Source organism: Poecile atricapillus, chromosome 13 (genome assembly GCF_030490865.1).
Source record: "Poecile atricapillus isolate bPoeAtr1 chromosome 13, bPoeAtr1.hap1, whole genome shotgun sequence".
NCBI lineage: Eukaryota > Metazoa > Chordata > Aves > Passeriformes > Paridae > Poecile > Poecile atricapillus.
In genome coordinates, this window is record NC_081261.1 from 14,728,056 (window position 1) to 14,751,050 (window position 22,995).

Here is a 22,995-nt window from a genome sequence, read left to right on the forward strand (position 1 = left end):
GGAAAATCTGCTATCACATGTTTATGTGCAGTGGCTTTTGTTATGGATGTCAAATCAAGTAGGATAATAAGTACAAAAATATATTAATCTTGCAGAACAGATTAAAAATTTAATCACTGATTAAAAGGTAAAAATTACTTAGGTTTTCTTTTGGGGAAAAAAATAAATAAAATAAATACAATGTAATAAAATTAAAAAGTACATGGACACTTGTGCTTGGGTTTCCAAACAGCCATGGTGAAACACTCCTGCCGATGGATTTTGGACTTCTTTGTGGATACCAGTCAGACCTTTGATACCTTAGGAAATCTGTGAATAGTGGACACTTTAGCAGTATAAAATCCCTCCTTGGGGATCCTCCCTGGTACGGAAGTGAGGATGAATAGAAACTAGAGCAAGTTAAGGAGAAAAATAGAAGGTTATTGACAGCTGTGCTACAAGCACTTGCCGCGTAGCTTGGACAGTAAAGCTGCACAGAAATTAAGGAAAGGCTTGCCTGGGTAAGCAGGAGGTGACATCCCCTCAGGAGGGGGAGCTGCCGGATCAGCAGGAGAAACGATGTAACAGCATACAGCAGTTTGAGCAATCATGAATAGAAAAGTTACGGAATTCGTGCTGATGCCTGTGCTGAAATGCATAAATAGCGTAAAGTTTTGCTGATCGGTGAGCCAGCCTTTCGCATGTTACCATCCCGCTCCCTACTTCGGGCACTCTGGAATAAAACACAGAAATCGCTCTCCTCGGTGTGCGAATTAGCCCCCGCGGTCGGGACAACGCTGCGGCACTTAATACCAATAAGCGCGGAGGCCACGACCCCGCGGCAGCACCGGGACAGGGTCACCGCGAGCGCCCCGGGAGCCGCGGGCACCGCCCGCCCTCAGGGCACCGCCCGCCCTCAGAGCACCGCCGCCCTCAGGGCACCGCCCGCCCTCAGGGCACCGCCCGCCCTCGGAGCACCGCCCGCCCTCAGGGCACCGCCGCCCTCAGAGCACCGCCCGCCCTCAGAGCACCGCCCGCCCTCAGGGCACCGCCGCCCTCAGAGCACCGCCCGCCCTCAGAGCACCGCCCGCCCTCAGGGCACCGCACGGGTCCGCCCTGCGCGCGAGGCGGGCGGGCCGGATCTCGCGAGACTTGGGCGGCGCCGTGGAGCCGAGTTTGAACGGCGGCAGCGGCCGGTGCGGGGAGAGCGGGGACAGGGGGTTGAGGGGGTTGAGGGAGGGGAGGGAGGGGAGGGAGGGCAGCGAGGGCAGCGAGCGCAGCGAGCGGGGTTTGCTCGCGGTGGAGCCGCTGCCAGCGCCGGCCGCCGCTCCCTGCAGCGGGTGGGGCCGTTTGCTGCTCCACGAGCCCCGGCGGAGCGGAGCGAGCCCGTCCCCGCCGCCCTCGGGGCCCGTTCGGGCCGTAGCGGGTGTGGGGGTTCAGGCCCGGTCACCGGCCCGGTCTGCAGCGGGTCGGGCCCGGAGGGAGGGGACAGCGGGGACGCGGCGCTGGTGACACCCAGCCGTGCCAGAGCCTGCCCGGGCTCTGTGCTGGCTGAACGGTGAGGCTGTAGTGTGATATTTGTATGTTCTCTGCAGTACTGACCCACCCAGGAACCTGTTTGTAGAAGGTGATCAGCTCCGGAAACCTTTCAGCCTGAGTGTGCAACGTGGTAGGTGCAGCTATGGACTTGTGTAAGTAACTGGCTGGAATTGTCGGGGAAATACCTGGGCTGAGGGGGAAAAACCACCCTGATAATTGTGTTCCTGATCAGAAAACTGCACAGGTGCTTCTGACAGGATCTGAACACAGCTGTTACATGTGTTCCTGGGGAACAGGAGTTTAACCAGAACTGTGCTAGACTGGGAGAAGAAAATTGACCTGCCAGGAGACTGCCTTTTATCTCCTACCCTATTACTGTTATTAAGGGGTACTTGAGTGGTTGAATAATTGAGGTGTGCAGCTCTCAGCATAGGATCTCTCATTAAATGTTTGAAGATATTTGGATAAAAGTGAGTAACTCTTGTAACTCAGCAGAATAAATGAAGTCTGATGTCTGTTATTTCCCCCTCCTACCTCCACACCTTGCTACCCATTCAATTGATCTTAAAACATTATTTTCAGAGCAATTTACTTACCCCCGTGTATAATATTAAATGACTGGCAATTATTTCAGTGTACAAATTCATGAACAAAACTACCTAGACTTGTTTGATTCATCCAGAATTGACAAGGAAACATTGAGATTGGCTGTGCTCCAAAAAGCATACTTGCTATGTTCCCTAATAGTCAGCAGGAATGTGTGAATAGGAAAGCTATTTCTCATTTCCTCCTTACTTCAACTATAAAATTAAAAAAAAAAGCCCATAAGATGTTGTTTGGGTTTTTTTTTTTGTTGCCTAGTAAATAATTTATTAGGAGCTCAAAGTTCTTGGATGTGAAACTGGAACAGAATTGCAAGAGATTGAAGAAGTAGGGGAGAGTCCAAAAAAAAACCCTTAAAAATTGCAGGTGTACCAGAAGGAGATGATCCTGTAACCTGCTTACCTGCCCCAGAGGCCAATTGCAGAGCAGCCATCCTTTGGCAGCATTGCCTGATCTGTTTCTGAACTGTCTGACAGCTGCCTGACTGAGATTTGAATAAGATTTGCATTTATGTGGGGGTTTAGCTTGTGATCTGCATGTTCATGAGGCAGCCAGCAGGGTTAAGCCTGTTCTGGAAAGGGACTGTTCTGAAGGGCTGTGCTGTGATGGCAGCTCAGACTCATCCAGCAGTAACAACTGTTGCTTTTTATTTCTTTTAAAGGTAGAGTGCAAAAATAAGGTCAAGAAATACTTCAATGGTCTTCTGGAGGTGAGTTAAACATGCTATTCATTTAATTTAGTAAACTAGGAGCTGCCAAATGGCTGTGTTGCCTCTATATTGTTGTCTGATCAGAAAATAAAGCTATTTCTAAATTCTGTTTGTGTAAGTGAACAATGATTCATTCATACTCTCTACTAATGGAAATGCATGCCAGAAGTTGCTGCCTATGTTCTTGTATTGCTGCACCTTGCCTTGCACACTTGACTATCAAATGTTGACTATCGTGCATGGTGTCCCTGTCCTTGCATTACTGTAATACTGATGATTCTCGATTATTGGTATGCAAAATTCCTGTGTTTTACTAGTTTATTTTACTGTAGGTGTAAAAAGTATTTCAGGCATTGCAGTGGTTAGAGGTGAAAACTGAAGTTTCAAAGCCTGGCTGGATAAAGTCTCTTTGTATGTGTTAAAACCTGGATAGCAACAAGTGAGGAGAAAATGCAAAAACCAGAATGTGATCATTTCTGTTATGTGCCTTGCGAAGAAATTGGCACAGTATTGACACAATTACTTCTGCCTGTTAATTACATTATTTTCTATCAGGAGAAGCTGGGTAGCTCTTCTAGGAGTTATTCATGTTGAATAAAAGTTAGCAAATAAAGAAGTGAAGGTGTTATATCATTCATAAGAATGATGTATATGCCAGTAAGAAATGACAACCAGTAAATTGTCTCTGTGAGAACAAAAAGCAAGAGTTAGTTCTTCAATACAGAATTACTTTACTTCTGAAATTGAAGAAAAGTTATGGGCCCTGACTTTGAAAAATCAACTACAAATTTTTCTTGTGTGTTTGTCTCTCAGTCTTATTTCCTACTTTCTGGGAACACTCTTGGCATATGTTGTTCAAAAGCCCGAGTTACTTAGCGTTTTCTGTCTTAATAGGATTTTTTTGCAGCAGGCTGATTTAGCAGATTTGGGAGCAAGCAGTCATACCAGCTTATGGTGTTAATTTGACTTGGTTTTTATTTTTTTTTAAATATTTGGTTTCTTGGATTTACTTCAACTAACATTTTTGCAAAATTCACCTTCTGTCTTAGTTAGAAAAGGATGAATTTTCTGAAATGTGACAAGAAGATGAGTATTTACAAATAAGTTGCCAGCAGCAACTAAATTTTGAAAGACTTCATTAAGGACTTAAATAAATGCACAGCCCTGTGTTAAACTCCATATATTTTAATAGGGCTTCTATTTTTGGCTCTTCCTTTCCTTTTATCTGTTTCTCTATCCCACATAATGTTATTAGGAGTACACTGTCCTGCTAAGGCTGCTGCCTACGCCATTCTTAAGTGTTATTTGTGTACATAAGAAATGCTGGACTTGGTGGGGCTTGGTTCATAACCAAGAGAAAATAGTGTCAGCCAAGTGCATAGCAGTGTTTTTCTAAGGTTATTTAATTGTTTTTTACTTGACAAGAGAGCTCTGTCCTAAATTAACTCTGGTTGTGACGTAGAAAGAAACCAGGCACAGGAGTGTGCACAGGAATGCTTTTGCTGCATGTTAGACATACTCAAGAATAAGGCAGTAACTAAGTTTATGAAGAAATAACTGGTTTTTTACTGTTCACAGGTCTGTGTTGTGAGCTTTTTTTTGTGTCTTGTATTAATGCAAAAATATATTGTTCTATCTTGTTAAGAAAGGAAATCCAGTTACTTCTTTCAGATAACTACTCTTATTTGTAAAATATTTTTACTGCAATGTATTTTTTTAATAATTTTTGTTTGCAGTGTTGAATAAAAGAAGGAAGAAAAATGGAGGAAGAGACCATTTTAAGTCTTAAACAGCAACTCAAGGAAGCAGAGAACGAGCGAAGAAAGGCAGCACAATATGGTTTGCATTTACTGGAGTCCCAAAGTGAGATTCAAAATCAGCTGGATCAAACACGCTCTGAATTGACTGAGAAAACTGAGGTGATGACTGCCTTTTCTTCTCAAAGTTCAAAACCAGAACTTTGTTTTATTTCAACTATTTTCTGAAAGGCACAGGTGTTTTACAAGCCTTCTAGCATCTAGATTAATTTTAATAAACCTCTAAGTAGTTGTAGAGAGGGCTTTTTTCTCAGCTTGAAGACATTGAGCATAATTGTATCTAACTGGGACAGGGTTACATAGATAATTATGCATCAAGTGTTCAGTATCATGTAGGACTAATTGCCTTTAATGTGAAATGAATGCTAAATGCTAAAGTAAATTTGCTTCAGAGCATGTGTTTTGCCTCTGCTTAGCAATTCATTCCTGTATGTTCTCCCAGTCAGCTTTATATCACTTAAAAGCTGTGAGAAGAATGCTAGCAGCAAGACTGTAAAATTGATTTCTTCTGTAGTGAAGTTTAAATTTTCCAAATACCCAGGGGTTCTGAACTTATTAGCACATTTCTTTGCAGCTCAGAAAAAGGAGTAGTATAGTGCTGAATTATAGAGGTATTATTTAGTTGATCAGTTTTCTTTTTAGCAATTGTTTGAGAAAATTTAAGTTGGCAAAATCTCTTCTACTTTTCATAAAGGCTTTAATGTTCATGTTTGTGTTCAAACATGAACACAAATGAAAGCCAGGCCATGTTTCACAGAAATTATTTATCTTTGTTTAGTCTGTTTCTGGTTGTGCATCCATCCCTTGTCCTGGGATAGAGCTGAAAGGTTTGTTTTGTAGCAGCTTGGAGGGTTGCAGCACCCTGCTGTTCTGAATGGACAGAATTTTTTATTCTGGTCAGTTCACCATTAGTAAGCTTTGTGTGAGAGGCAGCTGGAGGCACAAGTTCCAAGGAAGCCAGGGCAGGATCATCCTTTCCTGCTGACCAGCAGAAAGAGCAGGTACTCAGCTGTCAAGCTGCTCCCGTAGGTTGTGATCCTGTGTGAAAAGCCGGAGCCAACTTTTGAGCCTGGCTGGTAACTTAGATACCAGGGGTGGAGGGTAGGAACTGTGGGCAGTAGAATAACATTTTCTGTGGGAGCTATGCTTACCCAACAGATTCTTCAGAGCTTTTGAATCTCTCTCTGGTTCTTCTCCTTGCAGTCTGAGAGCCAAGGCAGTTACTGTGAACACGAGTGTGGGTTCCACCAGCAGGCACAAAAGCCTCTCAGAAAGCTCTGTGTGTTCTTCTGTAGCAGGTGCAGGCAGGTTCTTGCTGGGATTTTGTTGTTTTGGCTCTGGCTGAGCACTGCACTCCCAAACTCGTCCTGTGCCCAGTCTTTATCTTTGTGTGAAACCTGCCCTGGGTATTTGAGAGCTAAGCCTGTCCTTGATAAGCTGTGTCTAGGCCACAGAGATCACTTTGATACCTGAGAGCATTTAGTTTTTTATTTAATTCTGCTTTGTGCCTCAAGTGTTAGGTTATTTTGAAAAGGAAAAAAAATCTGCATATTTAGATTAATTTGGCTTCTTTATTTTGCCTTCTTTATTTTTGTTTTTTGCCTTCAAGATTCTCTATTTCTTTTCCCTAATTGCTGGCTGAATGGAAGAGTAAAATGAAGCTGCCCTTTGTATTTAGCCAACATGCAATCATAGCTGGAAACTGTTTAAAAAATTATTCTTCAGTCTGGAAGAATTGATGGGATTTATTATGAAACAGACAATTTAGCTGTCTTAAAAGAACTGGTGAACTCAGCTGCTCTGCTTGATGTACTGTAGTAATTTTTAACATAATTGGGTTCTGTAGTGGTAGAAAGGGCATATAAACTGGCTAAATTTATGACACTTGCAGAAAAGATACCTATACCTTTCATGTTGGGTGCAAAGAAATAGAGTTTCCATGAAGAAGAGAATATTGCACAATCAAATTATAATCACAATGTTTACAAATCAAAACATTTTAGAGCAGTTAGTTTTATTTTTTTTTTAAACATGAGTATTACAACTCTCTAATTGGCACTCTGAACAAAAGACTAAATGAGCTACAAGCATCATGGTTCTGAGCATTTTTCAAAAATGCTTAGGGAACAGTGTGCAATTACATCTAGATTCATTAGTGTGTCATTTCTTTCAGAAATTTGAGCAAGAGAAGTACACTCTTCAGAGAGAAATTGAGCTCAAGAATCGAATGTTGGAAAGCTTGAATTTTGAGTGTGATTCCCTTAAACAACAGCAAAATGTGCAACTGGATAATCAGAAAAAACAGCTTGACAGAGCCTATGGACAAGAAATCAGTGACCTTAAAAACAAGGTTTGGTTACTAATATATAGCTGAAAGAATCTTAATACCATTTTAGGTACTATTTGCTTAACTTTTGCTCTCTTAACTACCAAAGGAAATAATAAATAGTTACAATGTATAGTAGCTTGTTTGGTTTAAAAAAAAAATATCTGTAGTCACTTATGAATTACATTAAATTTCAATGCTTATTTTTAAAGCAACTCTTGTCTTTCCAAGACATTTTCTGTAATAGGAACAGTCAGAAATATTGTGCTTTTCAAGAATTTACCATGAAATTATACTACTTAGTTGTCAACTGTTTTTAAGTTGGAGAACCTGAAAGCAGAACTGGATGAAACCCGACTCTCAGAGAAACAGCTGAGACAAAAAGTGGAGCATCAGAAGGAAATAATTGCTGCCAAATCAGAAGAACTGCACATGATGTCTGAGCGTGTCCATGAGACCATGTCTGCTGAAGTGCTCAACCTGCAGATAGAGCTCACTGAACTCCAGAGTCAGAAGGTGTGTGAGTAGCACTGAATTTGCAGTGCAGCCAAGATGAAATTCTGCCCTTTTGCTCATTTCATTTTTAGGTGTGTTGTTTACAGTGCCACATTAGGATTAACTTTTATTCAGACAATATGCACAGCAAAAAGTAGCAGCCTTAATAGCTAGGCTTTAATACCCTCTGTTCTTTTTTTCAAGATAACATTTTATCTTAAAACTAATTACTTCTAACAAATGGCTTTGGTTTACCTAGGTCTGCTTGTCTTCCAATTGTTTCAAATATTTTTTATTTCATACTTGTTTTTTATTTCTTTAGGCCAATGATGAAGAAAAGCTGAATGAACTGCAGTGCAGTAAAGAACAATTAGAGCTTGTGAACAATAACTTACGTAACCAGCTGGAGCGGCTGCAGGGGGAAAAAGAAGAGAGGGAAAAAGAAGTTGTTTTTTACTGTAATGCATTAGAGGTATTCTCTTAATTCTACTTCACAGTGGTAGATAAGGCCCAAATTGCACAATCTGTGTTGCCAGGTTTTTAGTGGAGTAGGAGTTGTGAGAGAGAGGAAAGAGAAGGATATTGGTTGGTCATGTTTGGTGTTGCCTGGTGGTAAAAGCTCTCTGTTGGCTTGTTTTGTGGTGGCTGTGAAAGGAGAGCCTTTGCAAGGCACTGTTCTCCCTCTTGGGGATCTTCTCACAGGTCACTGCCAGAATTCTCCTTTTTATTTCAAATTCCTGCTGAAAATCATGGAGAATCTTGTACTGGGAAGCAGAGTATTGGTGACTGATGAACACAGCTAAGAAAGTGGTCTGAATATCATGAATCCAGTTGACAAACACCAAAGGTTACCCTTAAAGGCTTTTCGTTGTGCTCTTGTCCTGAAGAACAAGTGGAATATTAAGTGTTTTACTGAAAGGAAATTAATTTTTCTTAGTGACTAGGACTGTATGTACAGTTAAGGACTTCAGTACAATGTAATCTCTGCTAAAGTATAGGAAATTAAAAAGAGTTAAAGCTATCTGATTAAATTCATGTATGCAGTACATCAGATACTTAAATGACCGATATCCTCTTTGCTTTAATCTAGAAAGCTCGTGAGGCTAATCAGGAGCTTCAGATTCAGCTGGATCACGCAGTGCAAAAATCTTTGGACCCTACAAGTAAAGGCAATTCTCTCTTTGCTGAGGTACAACTATGCAACAGATGTCTGAGAAGTATTTCCAGTTTTCTTTCTTACATTGTGTTGAAAATATGAGAGTATCTGCACCTGATCTGGCCAGCATGTATCTCTATTCCTCAAATATGGCTTCAGTGTTGATCTGACATGTGGAAAACCATTTCAGGGTCTCTCTGAAGATAAGGAGTTAATAAACTTAATGAAATCACTTCAAGTTATCTGACTATCAAATCAAAAAGTTGTGACTGAGGGTTCGTGATGGTTCTGTCTGCAGCCCTTGATTTTGTGTTCAGCTGATAAATCCATCTTTCATGTAGAAGACTGTATGTGAAATATTAACAGGTTGATAAAAGCTGCCTTACAAACTTCCTGAAAATGTCTGGATGTTTGAGCTTTTTGGAGGGTTTTGGCATTAGCTTTTGAGTTAGAGTTAAATGCATAGGAAGCATTGTGTTTCATGGCAGCATCCAGGGGATGGGTGAAGTTGGAAAACAGTTCAGATTTTTTTGAACTGTTTGTTTTGTTACCAGTGGACAAAACTATTCTACAGCAACACTGAAGCATATGAAATGTTACTTTATTTTGATATCAAAAGAACAAATGAAAAATCTGTTGCATTTCACTGATTGGGCTTCAGTGGCACTGTCTACTCACTTCTACCACAGTAGCCTGTATTTTCAAGTACTGTTGCTGGAAAAGCAGTATTTACAGACTGAACACAAATTGCTAAGCAACATGTCCTTATCAAACTCTTCATCCAAGTGACAGCAAGTGTTGTGATTTCACAGTAATAATTGTTCACAATGTTCTGTAGGTGGAGGACCGTAGGGCAGAAATGGAACGACAGCTGATCAGTGTGAAAGTAAAATATCAGTCCCTACAAAAACAGCATGCATTCAGTAGAGAACAATTGCAAAGAATGAAGGTAGGATGATTCCTGTAATACTCCAGGGTGTCCTTGGGTCTGATAAGGCACAGCTTTAATGCACAAGGCCAGGGGATTTCTTATCTTTAAAATATGGGGCAGTAGTCTAGAGGGAGGGAAATGGGAGAAAAAACAAGTGAGATGATGTTGTGCTGTTTGACTCTTGTAGTCCAACAGCATCCACCTTATAGTGAAGGCACCATGTTTGCTCTCTTTGGCTGTAGTTGTTTAATGGATAAAAGTAAAACACAACTCCTGTCTGTCAAACTAGCATTCAGTTTGTCTTGGTAATTGTTTTTTCTTTTCTTGTCTAATTCTTGTACTACATGAATCAAGTCTTTGTGCATTAAGTGTGGCTGTCAGGAATGAGCATGAAGTAAAGGACAGGCTTTAACTACCATCACACTATAGGGGTTTGGATTTTTCTACCTCTGTGTTGCTTTCTTGTCTTTGTCCATATTTTTTCTTCTTGCTTTTCCCTATTTTTGGTGTAAACATAAATCATAACTTTCAGAACTCTTTAACTTAAACTCCACTGCTGTAGGATGGGATCTTGTTGGGATTATTGTGGGGGACTAGTTAGCAGAAGCAGATTTACAAGACAATGTCAAGGGGATGCTGCAGAGCTGTCAACTGTTGTCATGTTGGTATCATGATTTTTCCAATCCTAAAATAGATCCTTTCATTTTGATCAACTGTTTGGTCATGCAGTTTGAGGAGAGTACTTAAACATCAAGGGTGATAAATATGAGTTGCACTAAAGGTTTGTATTACCTAGATTTTGTGGAGTAGGTTGAAAATAGTTCAAACAATGGTCTTAAAGTAGAAGAAAAGCCCTACTAATACAGCAAAGATTTGTGTGAGGAAAGTCATTGGGTAAGATCAGTTCCTTTGGAAATTTTCTCCTTGTGATATGGGGGTAAGTCAGTCATATTGACTGAATGGTGTCAGAAGCACACCTAACACTAAAAGTACCAAAAATGGAGGCAAATTGGTATCCCTGTACTAATGCTTTTCTTTGAAATTCTTTTGTAATTTTTTTTGGATAGTATTGGAGATGGGTAGTTTGTTAGGACAGCTCTTTTGCTTAAGCTGCTGTCTTAGGTCCCTGTTAGCATCCTCTCTGTGTTGTGCTGCACAGAGAGGCTGCCAGTTAAATCTCAGTGTGAGTTTAGCTGATCACTCCACTCAAAGCTGCTTACCACAGGAAACTGCTGCTGCATCTTTAGTTGAAGGATCTCACTTTGTGGTATTTACTGGTAAATTCTGAGGATATGACTCCTGAACAGAATGTACACAGCACTCCTGGGAAAGCTTTACCACCTCTAGAGCATTTTTCCTAGTCCAGAGAATCCTTTCCAGTTTAAGTTCCTGTTCTCTGTTATGTAGATCAGCTGCAATTTGCAATTCTGACAGTTAGCAGGAGGGCTTTAAGGGAATGGGGAAAAAGGATGGGTGTCTTGTGCTTGGGAATGGTAAGGATAGTTTTAGTGAGCCAGTGAGGTGGAGTTTACAATTTTGTCTCCCTTACATCCTGTAGAAGCTCTGAGGAGATGACTGAATCTTTTTATTAGCTCTAATTTGAGCACAGAATCATCAATACCCTTGACCTAAGAAATTCTATAGGGTAAATGCTTTTCTCACTTTCTCTCTGTAATCTAATTTTTCACTTGATCCTTTCCCTGTGATTCCTCCCATTGTTACCTTATCCATACCGACTAGACTGATACAAATTCTTGTTTTCACTAACACTTTGTGAAGTCTTTCATTTATTGTATTTCCTGTTGTTTAAATGTCTAATTTTTCACCTGTAACTGAGTGTATTAAGAGCCTTGTACTTCAGTATTATGTTAACACCAACAGAAATATTGCTGTAAATGTAAGATTTTTATAACTTCTCCTTTGTAATGACAGAGGGTGTTCTTTTGCTTGAAAGGATGTATTCCATTGGATAAGCAGAAAAAGCTGAAATTCTCGGGGTAATGTTGTAGAAGGCAAACATGGTGGTGTTATACCTGAAAAACAGAACTGAAAAAAACAAGGGCTTAAACTTGTGGGTTTTCCTGTGTGAGTTCTCAAGATGCATTTTAGCTCTGATAAATCAGCCTGGGCTCAGCCTGGGTTCTGGCTGGCTTGGTGCTGATAGTGTGAATGTGGAATGTTGTGTGTGTCCTTGGCAGTGTGTTTATGTGCTCCTTAGCCAACACAGAGGTGAGTGGGACACCTCAGGACTGCTCAGTGAAATCTCAGCTGTCCTCATGCCTTGGAGTGTCTGTGGTGATAATTGCTAGGATTGTGTCATGAAGACCGAGTTTAAGCATCCAGTGCCCTTTTGTATTCAGGTTTAGAATCACAAGGCTTCAGTTCCCAGTTCTGTGTAAAAGGCTTGGATTTTCAGTCACTAATCCCAGTACTTGTTATAAATAGTTTTTTCCTTTTTTCTAGCTGCAGATGGCTACACTGCTCCAGCTGAAAGGCTCCCAGGCGGAATTTGATCAGCTGGAACGCTTACAGTCCATGTTAGAGCAAAAGAATGGTGAAATAGAAGATCTCCTTATGAAAGTGAGGCAGCTAGAAAAATTTAAGGTATGTGATTTTTAATTAAGTAGAAAATTTTAATTGGAAGCTAAAACATGAGAACAAGAAGAATTATGAAAACTATTTGAAGTCCATGCTCAGATTTTAAAAGGGATCCAAAAGCTGACTCATATCTTTATTTGATCTGAATTGTATTCTACAGCTGGAGAATATTAGACTCCTCAAGTGCAGAGAAGGAGAAAATTATACCCCATCCAACACCTGGGTTGAAGAAACAATTTTTTTGTCCTGTGTGAAGCACCTTCATATCTTTTATATTCTAGCTTTTAAATTCAGTTACTTGGTCAAAGTTCACTGAGCTGTGACATCCAATTTTTCACTGGGAAAGGTGTAGTCATTTGGTGCTTTTACTGTGTGTGTTTAGGCTTTAGCTTTTAGTGTCTCAGCTCTATTGAATTTCCTGGTATTTATTTTCTTGATGTGTCTTAACTTTGCAGCTGAAGCATGCTCTTTTCTAGCAAAACTGAATTGCTTAATCATCCTTGTTAAGCAGCTCTTTCAGTCCTCTTGAAATGCACCTTGAAAACATCTTGTCAGAATTTTGAAAAGTGAGAAACACTCAAGGACTTCTGTATACACCACCAGTGTAATGCTACTGATGTGTTTGTTTCCAGAGTGAAAAACTGGAGCCTTTCTTGCATGTTTCTGTACTTGTGTGGCCCTTTCTTAACAGAGCTTTGGAATGCAAACTGAGGTGTATTAGCTTGTGCATTAGGATTATGCTTTCCAGGATAGACTCCTCTATTCTGTATTTAACCCAAGTGGTGTGAAGCCAGGCTTAACCCATTTTAGCAGTAATTGAGAAAGTCTGATTGTTTTACCAGTTTTGTCATGTTTAAGCTTGATCTGTACTTACTTCTGTCTCTAGGTCATAAATAAGTAGTGTTTGAAAATCAAATGATTGATTCCAGTAACCATCAAAATGTCTGTGGGCAGTGACTGACAGAGGCCTGGGAGGTCTCTGGGACAGGATTAAATTTGAATACTGCTGGTTCACAAAAAAACACCAAACAACACCCCCAGTGTCACGTGTTGCTTCATTTATAACATCTTTACTACAAAACAGTTTCCTTATCTGAAAAATGTAATTGATTTTGAGATTTTGACTATTGATTAGCATGGCTGGTATTCCTCTGGGGTCCAGCTGCTGAAGGCTAGAGGTAAATGCTGAGAAAAATTCCCTGTGGGTTAACTACATACCCTGTGTTTTCAAGTAAAAAGCAAGGAAGCTGTTGTGCAGTTCTGCTTACAAACCTTCTGGAGTTGAGATAACTCACATTTTTTCCCTTTTTTCAGTGAATGGGAGAGATCTGTCAGTTTTAGTGCTATTTGACATTTGTAACAAATGAGAAAGCACTTAGAGCAGCTGAGCTTTATCTTCTGTGTTTAAATCCCCCTATGATGAGGCTTCTTCATCAAAATGCATGGAAAATATTTCCTAAGAACTAAGCTAATGTGCTTCTGAAAGGACACTGCTTGACAACCTGACACTTGTTCTTTATCAGAGTTTATATGAGAATATGGAGGAGTCCAGACCTGCTAATGGTGCGAAGGGAAGCGATTCTGAAAATGGTTACTATGCAGATTTACTGCAAATTAAACTTGATAACTCAAAGTAAGTACTTCCAGCCTGAGGCCCTGGTTGTGGTAGGGTTATCTGCTAGGTACTTGACTTTTATCCTCCCTTTTTTGTTACTGTTTGTATGTACTGACTACATGTGCAGATGGGTTTTGTTCTTGTTGCATTTTCTGACTTCATTATAGGAGTGAGTTGGTTTTTTTTTTTCTTTTTTTCTGTAGTTTCATTTATGTTTTAAAAGGTAACAGCAGAAATATTGTTTGATTATTGCTTTCTTCCAGGAATGTTGTTAATACTCCTAGATACAGGGCTGTTGAGACCTTGAATCAATTAAAAGTTGATCTGTAAGGAAACTGTATGAAAAGTCTTAGTCTTTAGGTTATGTATGTTTATTTCTCTTAGAAAAAGTGAGATAATAACACTCAAAATGTTTTATAGGACAAAAAAGCTTGATTTTTCTTATTAATATATTAATAATTTAAGGTGAAGTTGAGTACTTAGTTGTTGCTTTACTGAAAGAAAAACCCAAACCATTCCAAGTCTGACTGATTTTATAATTCTCCTCCCACCCCAGCAAGGAAACTGAAACACTGAAAAATGAACTATCCCTGCAGAGAATGAAAGCTCTGTATGAGAGCCAAAGGGTCCTGGAGTTTGAAAGGAAGCTCTTCACAAATGAGAGGCATTTGCAAGCTTGTCAGAGTGAGAATATGAACCTGCGGGTTATGCTGGATGAGCTGAAAATGAAATATGAACCTGAAGGTAAATATTTCTTTTCTATCTGGGAAAATATAGATTTCTGATTTTCTCAGCCTCTAGAAATGGAATGACATTAAAACAGAAAGATATTGGTTTAGTTCCAGAATTTAATGCTTAAAGGCTAGCTGACCTTCTGAAATAACCTGACCCAAAATCTGCTGAGCTGAGGTAGAAAAGCCCTGCCTTGCTCAAGACCTCACTTGAATATGTGAACACTGGCTGGAGGAGACTAAATAATGCAGTTTTTCAGTTAAAAATTGCAGTGTTCAGGGGCTTTATAGAAAACAGGCAGATAACCATACTCAAGTGGGTGGGACCAAATCTCAGGTGTTTCCCATAATAGCAGCAGTGTTTTTGTGGTGATGAGAAGCCTTGGCTCTCTGGGAGTAGGCAGCTGATAGGAGCTTTGGAATAAGGTGCAAAGCATTTACAGTAAAACAGTTTAGTAGCTCAAGGTAATATGGATTATATTTTGACTAGAGAGACCCACCTGACAAACAGCTGATACCTGAGTACGTGCAAAGCAAGGGAGCTGTGGAGGAAGAGGATTCTATTTGAACTGAGAGCAAGTTTGGATGAGATATTAGGAAGAAAATTCCCTGTAAGGGTGGGGAGGCCCTGGCACAGGTGTCCAGAGCAGCTGTGGATGCCCCATCCCTGGAAGTGCCCAAGGCCAGGTAGGACAGGGCTTGGAGCAGCCTGGAACAGTGGAAGGTGTCCCTGCCCATGGCAGGGGGTGTAACCAGATTGACCTTTAAAGTCCCTTCCTGCCCAAACCATTTTGGGATTCCATGAGTGGGGAACCAGATAGGAAAGTTGTTTTTGTCCACACCCAGAGGATTTAACTTTCTAATGTTATTTGTGGAAGCTTACCTCAGCAGTCTGCAGTTCAGAGCATTTAATTTAAAGCCTTGGTGAAAAGACTGAGTGGATGAGGAGAAAGTTGTTGTCTCTTTTTCAAGATAGCTTCTGTTAGGATGATCAGATTATATAAAGAAACATTCTTTAAAGGATATAAATCGTCTGTTAAGAATGGTTCCAAGCTCTTTAGTCTTGTGAAATGTTCTTAGTTTTATTATGAACATGTTGGGGGACAAGTCATCTCCAGCTTGTCTTTTGTACAAAGAGTATATTCCTTTCTTTTCCTTTAGAATTGCTTACAGGTCCTAAAATTAAAAAGAAGAGGGAGAGAATTCCAGTGAATGCAACTTGTGAATACTTTGACAGCAAAAATACTCCAGTAAAAGAAACTGCTCTCACTCAATTGCCAAGTAAGGAAGGGAAAAAGATGACGGCCAAGAACCTGGAGCAAAGTGATGCTTCTCCAAAAAAACAGCCTTTCCAAGCGTCCCCACTACATACAGCTCTCCAGGCAATACGAAACATTGTTGAACCTGAAAGAGAAAGAAAAAGAGTTAAAATTCAAGATGAGAATCACCTCACCTTGACTTCAAATAGCAGAAGTGGAAACAACTCCTTGGCTCCAGCTGTCCCCAGGTCAGTGTCAGCTTCTGTCTCTGCTCAAGGCAATCAGCACAGACCTGCATCTCTTTTCTTTCGCTGCATGAACTGTGCTCTCCACCTCTTTATCTATTTCCTCAGTGTTGCATGCAGTGTCATTCCTCAGCTCCGGCTGCCCACGCTGAACCTCTCACTGCCTTTTAGGAGGACTAAAATGCTGACTAATAAAAAAGACTCTTGAAACAGTCTCTGAAATAACTTTCCCATTGCTTGAAGATATTTAGAGTGTGCAGGTAGCGTGGCAGCTCACTTGGTTTGCACCAGCATCAGAAACTTTGTGTTCTTGGTCACCTCAAAACTGCCACGCAGCTGTGTTACAGCTCAAGGTAATAAAGGCAACTGGAATCATGTTCCAGTTTCATACCTAAGTTCAGCCCCCCACAACTTCCAGATTTAGCTAAAAGCCTAAAAAATTATTTGAGTAATTCTTCACCTGAATTGTGTTAACTTTCATTATGCAAGATAATAGAGAATTAATTAGCTATCTGTATTGTCAGACAAATGAAATGCATGGTCTGGATGCATGTTAGCTGGAAACACAACTGCCAAATTAAGATGGAATTTTTCCCCTGAACTGAGAATTGAAGTTACTTTTTGCTAGATGATAAAGTAACTGAGAACAGTCATTATCTTCAGCTTTTTTATCCTGGTGAAAACAATGCTGATTTTGATTTTCTACTTTTTCAACTAATGCTTCTTGTATTCTGTTCATAATCTTTGTAAGCACGTATTTAAATGTTTGGGGGTAGAAAAAAGTCTAGGCTAGTCCAGATGTTTTGGGCTTGCAACTTTCTAACATCTGCTAGAAGAAATAGCCAAAGTTAATGGCATTCAGGAGTAACTGGATTGATGCTTTGGCTCTTAGACCAATTACTCGTGGTTGCATGGATGCAATTAACAGACTTAAAGTAGCCGAGCACTGCAGTCTTCTTAAACTATGGAGAGAATATGGCAGAAACAGCAGTTTTAGCAGCTGTGTTAAAATGTGGGATTGTTAGTGAGGAGGGAAAGTCAGGAAGGTCAGATGTGGGTGAAAGTGGAGAGGAAAGATTGGGATAATTTAGTGATGGTATTGGGTTTTGACAATGTCCTCTACACATAAAGGAACAGACAGAATGTAACTTGATATGAAAAGTTTAACTTACATCCTCTGCATTGGGAAAAGAAGATACAATGTATGCTTACAGGAAAGTGTTGGAAATAGTTTATAGGAACTGAAGGGGGAAACCTACTGAAGAGGGGGGGAGTAGTGGAAATTATTTGTGGCATTGATGCTGGAAAGCAGAGAGAGTAGAAAAAGTGGAAGAGGAAGATGAAACCATAGTTCAGAGGGAGGTTTCTAATCTTGTACCCATTGCTGTTGGTTCAGTTAAGGAACAAAACATGAAAAATATTTGAAAAATAAAAAACCACAAACACAAGCTGCCACAAAACTCCATATAGGCTATTAAGCTTTTTTTGGTGATAGCATGAGCCAGATTTGCCAAAAGGAAAATCCAGGCAGATAGTTCTGTTTGTTTCTAATTGTATTAATGAACTACTAGAAGCCCAAGTTATTATATTAAGCTAACATTAAGGATTTACTTAGCCCTGTTCTGCTGTGATGTGCTATAAAATAGGAAGTCATGTTAAAGTCTGAGTATTTGAGAAGCTGGACTTCTAAACACTGAAAGAAGCTCTAGACTGTTCTGTGATGGATGTGGCTGAACTTTGGGCACAGAAAATATTGGCAAATTGATCAGGAGTGGGAATCAGAAAAGGGAGAGTTTGTGGGAGGAAAAAATAAGGGTGGATAATTGTCAGTGTTTCACCTTGTGTTAACAAAAATGTGATGCTGCAGCTGAAAAGGCTGTTGTGGTCTCTGGGGGTTGTTTTTGTGCCTGGAATAGTTTTTGTGCAGTAATTAGTGGAGCTCTGCTATTGGCCCATAAATTGTGGGAGAACAGAGCCACCATAGCTGTGAAAGGGCTGCAAACTTCATTTCTAGAAAGTGGTGTTTGGAATTTGTCATCTCAGCCCAGGAGGCGATGAGGAAGTGGTGAGAAGTGATCTCTGTGCGTTTGTGGAGGTGACAAACTCCCTTGTGTGAAGAGACTTCCTTGCTGAGGTGATTTGGGCTGCAGCCAGCACTGGAGTAGCTCATTAGGTGGTGGTGGCACAAGCTTAACTTGTGTAAACTGAAATTAGGTTACAATATGAAAGTATTGAGACCACAGATTTAAATATTCAGGTGGTGATTGTCACTTGTCAATGCATACTGGAATTCTGGCAATGCAAGGATTATGTGCAGTGATACCTTTTGTTTGGCCAACTTACTGGTCAATAAAAATATACATTTTTCTATTGAAATGCTTTTTTTCCCCTTCTTAAACTGAAATAGCAGACTCTAGTCCTTGCTGCACAATTTATTCTGCATTGAGATTTTAGGTTGTTTGCCTTTTTGATCTAAAGAAGAGCTTGGATGTCTAAGAGCTTATTTGCTCCTTTAAATTATTTACTTGGATTACATCCACCAAATCTACTTCACTTGGGCTTTGTCCAATTGCCTGTGGCCATTTGGCTCAGCAGGAGATCTGGATAACTAATAATAATACTCTTTGGGGTTTTAGGTACTGCCCTCAGCCTTGGGAAGTAAAGCTCCACCTGATGAAACAAGTTCATCTTCCTTAAACAGGTGGAAGGAGCCCCAGTTCTATCTCAGTTTTGGAGTCTGTAGAGTCAAAGCTTGAATCATGTCATAATTTCAGCAGCATTTGCTTGAAGTGTTTGACCACTGTCTGTTCTTTCTGATCCCTTGCCTGTGTTGACACCTGAGGACCAGGACAGCGCTCTCAGGGGTGCTCTGGGGGCTGTGGGGTGAGCCTCAGTTTGCTGCCAGCTGCATCAGCTGCTCCTCCCTCTATTCCATAGGGCAAATGAGAGCACTGGATAGAAAAAGTGTGGGTAACATGACAGAGGTCACCTGGTCATGGGCAAACCACACTTGGGGAAGATTAACCCCTTGCCACAGTGGGGACAATGAGAAAGAAAGAAATCTGCCCCAGCTCTTCTTCCCAGGCTCAGCTTCACTCCCTCAGTCCTGGCTTCTATATCCTCCTCACCAAGAGGCACAGGGTGAATGTGATTGCCAGAGTTGTTACATTATATGCTGAGAGAATGATGTAATATCATAAAAGGGCAATATTTTGTATCAATCCAGTTGTGCTGCTTTGGGACATAATTTAAATTACTGTGGTTTTTATTTGTTCTTGTAGTTTGAGTTCTTTCTGCTTGTTTATTGTTTTGGTTTGAAAAGATAGGTGTTTGCTAAGAAAGGCAGAAACTTCCCTTGAAACAGAAAAATGTAAAGCCCCCCTTCCTGAATTATTATAATCTTGAAATCAAGGGGCTTTCAGGCAAAGATATGGGAAAAGGAATAACAGTTCTTTACTAGGATAATTAAAATAAAAAATGCAGTTGTACAGAAAAGAAAACCAACAAAAAACAACCCACTGACAGAGTCAGAATACAACTTGACACCCTGTTGGTCAGGGTGTTGGTAGCAGTCTGATGGAAAGGTGGCTGCAGTTGTCCTGGAGTGACAGATGTGGTTCTGTTGAAGTCATGATCTCGTAGAAGGACATTTTTTCCTCTGCAGGTCCGGTGGTGTAGATGGGTGTGGTCTGTCTCTTCTGGGAATTAAGTGGAGAAAGGCTGCTGTGCAGTTCTGAGTCTCCAAGGATGTACATGTGTACATGCTTGGCTGCTCCCCCTGGCTGGAGCATCTCCCAGTGGGATGATGGAATTTTATCAGTCCTACAGTGAGACTCAAGGGCCCATTAACAGAAGAGATCCCCCAGTTACAGGGATGGGTCACGAAAGAGATAAAGAAAACTTCCCTACCTGGTTTCAACAGATAGTAATAGGATACATACTTTTGGTTACATCTTGCATTGCAACTTAAGACATTTACAGGGACTCAGTTGGCAATTTTGGCCACTAGAGTAGTGTTTTTGGTGGCCTTGGACAGGGGTTGTTTAAGGCAGAAGAGTGGGAGGGACAAATGAAGGGAATCTGCCAGATTTAGGTTCATGGACAGGAACTCTCCATCCCCAGCTGCAGCTGCTGGGGGAGTACAAACCACATAATGGCTACTGGGAGCACTAGTTTTGTCTTCCTTGAGCAATTCCTTCTGGCTGTAACCACACAGTGATTTGTCCAACTCAAAATGAAGGTGACCGTGGACAGAAGGTGCTCAGCCATCAGTTCCAGGTGTGGGCTGAATGCACATCACACAGAGGAGCAAACCCTGAGCTAGAGGAGACACAGCAGAGCCTGTTTTCCTTCAGCCTGTTGAGACAGTGCTTGTAGGGAATAACATGCACATGGCCTGCAATGCACCATAGTTTGACAGCAGTTTGAATCTGTAGCTGAATTTCCCCAAATTTTTTTTGTTACAGCTCCTTTCATAGGCCTCATGTTCAGCTGCACCTTTCTGTGTTGTAATTAAGTGCTGAGTAGCAGCTATTTGTGTTGGGGAAAACATCACTGAAAGCAGCTGTCCATGGTGTGGGTTGCTCACTGAGGGCTTCTGAGACCATTAAAAATCCACAAGGTCACCAGAGAATTTCTTTAATGCGTGTGCTTATAAATGAGTGTAGAGTTTGTGTTGTTATGTAAAGTGATGTTTAATTTGGAACTTCATTTTCCATCATTTCTTTCTTTGTGAAAATAATCATGTGTAACAGTCAGTGGGCTGTGGGTGATTTGGTTGGGTAAAATATCACAATTCATCAGTTGTTCTAATGGCATGTTTGCATGTTCATTAAGTTAAAAACAAGATTTAGTCATCTGAGCACAATCTGATGTTTTGATTTCAGAATTATCTTTTTTAACAGCAATGAGACAGTTTTATCCCCATTTACATTCACAGCAGAATTAAAACCTGTCTGCGGACAAATGATATAATTTAGAGCCTGAAAATAAATCTTCCCCCAACTTAAGATATTGAAGCACTGAGCTGAAGGCAATAGTAGTGTAGAACGAGGTTAAAAGGAGTATATTATTTTAAGGGCAGTTTTTTTGGTGGTGTAGAAGCAGGAAGCTTGATTTCATCCTGTTTATATGATATTGCTCAGACCTTCCACCTGAAGTTGTGCTTTTGGGGACTGGATCTCCTTTCTGTGCATGACACAGTCACTGGTGTTTCTGAAGGCTGATCTCAGCCACTCCACATATTCAATAACCTTTCTAACCAAACATTTCAGCAGCTGAGGTGTCAGGGGAAGGCTTTAAGTGATGAAATGTGATTAGGATTGATATAAAAATGCTTTGGTTTAGTCTTATTTTCTTCTTAAACTGTACTTGCTTTGTTTCTGTATGGATGATCTTGTTTGCCAGTTGGCTTGTTGATTTTGCCTAAAATTCTTATTTTAGTCCTGGTTTATATTAACTAAATATGTATTTAGAATGGTTGCTTTGCCTATAGGTTAACAGCTGAATCCAGATTTGAAACTACAGAAGAAGATAAGAGAGAAACTAAAATCTCAACAGAGAAGAAAACACAGAAGAAAAAACATTCCACGTTGTATGTATCTTCTAAGGCAAGTTCTGAAACTCAATGTGCTCAGCAATAAATCAATTCTGCAGGGAGCCTGGACAGTCTGGGGTCCTGCTTCAGCAGGAGCTGCTGAGTGAACTCTGGCTCACATCAGTGCACAGGTTGCTGACTTGAGTATTGATGTGCCTGCTGTTAGAGCAGGGTGTGATTGCCTGGCAGAGCTGGTGGCTTCCCTGAGGGCACCTGCTGTGTTCCCTGGCCTTGACCTGAGGCGTGGCCTGTTCCCCACTCTCAGCAAGGTCTCTAAACACATTAATTCTTCTTGCCTTGAAGCATGGGGCTGTAGTAGTGGAGAAGTTCTGGCTAACAGAGGTTTTATTATATGGTAAGACAGGTTGATGCAGAACTCAAGTAAGTGATGTGCTCCTAAATGTCTTCCAGTTTCAGAATTCTTAATGTTTTTCCTCCTAATGTATAACTTCCCCCCCTACAGGCTGACCTATTTGCAAAAGTGCAGTTGAATCACTCTGTGTGTTTTGTTGGTCAGTGTTTGAAACTCAATGGATTCTTGTATTTGTACTGTTAATTAAAGGTTTTTCTTTAAATTAATGTTAATTAAAGGTTTTTGTCTTTATAAAATGTAGCCTGTAATGTATTTGAGAAGAAACATATATCAATTTTTTAAATGAAGGTGATGTCTTTTGTAGAACTTTTTGATAAAAAAAAAAAGGACCTCTCAATAAATGATAAGAAAGTGCAATGCAAGTGCTGTGTGTCATGTTTTTAGGAGACAGTTCTGTAACTTCCTGAAGTTCATGCAGAATAATTCTGAGGAGAGCTTTTAAGTTACTTCCATTAATTCTTGGGGTATTTGTATGGAAGTTGGATTATTTCATTTGAGTCATGATGCTGCAGTTGAAGCTCCCTCTGGTGAATGGCTTAGCCAGTTTCTAAGTAAATGACTCTGTAGTTAAAGTGAAAGTTCTTTAAGACTTTTTTAAAATCTGTCATGGAAAATGATACATTGGGGAACAAATCTTGCAGCTCCCTGGTTTGTTTACAGTTGTTTACAATTTACAGACTGCTAGGTCTGAAGTGGTGCCCTGCATTTTGTTAACTCTGACTGTGCATGTGGGTGGCTTTAGCTCATCAGTCACTACCTCAACAGAAACCAAATTCTGATCACAGCAGAAGTGACAAAAAAAGTGGGAATGTCACCTTCAATGACCACGTCTTCTCCTTTTCCAGGCAGCTCCGTGTTGTTATCAGAGCATTTCTGCACAGTTCAGTTTAGGCACAGCCCAGGGGCTGCTACTCATGTTGAACACAATAACCAGAAATCTGTGTGTCACAGAATCAGATTGTGTCTCATCACTGATGTAAGAAATTTACATTGTAGCTGAGTTTTTCGGTCTGTAGTTAATGA

General features: G+C 40.5%; 1 protein-coding gene across 4 annotated transcripts; it reads left to right on the forward strand.

Annotated features, from left to right (window-relative positions):
• Window positions 1-1,102: 1,102 nt before the first annotated feature.
• Window positions 1,103-22,321, forward strand: SPDL1 (spindle apparatus coiled-coil protein 1). Of its 4 annotated transcripts, XM_058849120.1 has the most exons (14): window positions 1,114-1,175; window positions 1,575-1,670; window positions 2,783-2,830; window positions 4,567-4,749; window positions 6,821-6,997; window positions 7,295-7,489; window positions 7,791-7,940; window positions 8,559-8,657; window positions 9,463-9,573; window positions 12,019-12,159; window positions 13,677-13,786; window positions 14,325-14,512; window positions 15,661-16,006; window positions 21,498-22,321. In XM_058849120.1, the coding sequence occupies exons 4-14, from the start codon at window positions 4,591-4,593 to the stop codon at window positions 21,643-21,645; spliced, it is 1,824 nt and encodes a 607-aa protein (XP_058705103.1). In that variant the 5' UTR covers window positions 1,114-1,175; window positions 1,575-1,670; window positions 2,783-2,830; window positions 4,567-4,590; the 3' UTR covers window positions 21,646-22,321. The 4 variants fall into 4 exon arrangements, with proteins under 4 accessions (XP_058705100.1, XP_058705101.1, XP_058705102.1 ...); XM_058849117.1 differs by lacking the exon at window positions 21,498-22,321 and having other exon boundaries at window positions 1,103-1,175; window positions 15,661-16,211; XM_058849118.1 differs by lacking the exon at window positions 21,498-22,321 and having other exon boundaries at window positions 1,103-1,175; window positions 1,575-1,648; window positions 15,661-16,211.
• Window positions 22,322-22,995: the final 674 nt, after the last annotated feature.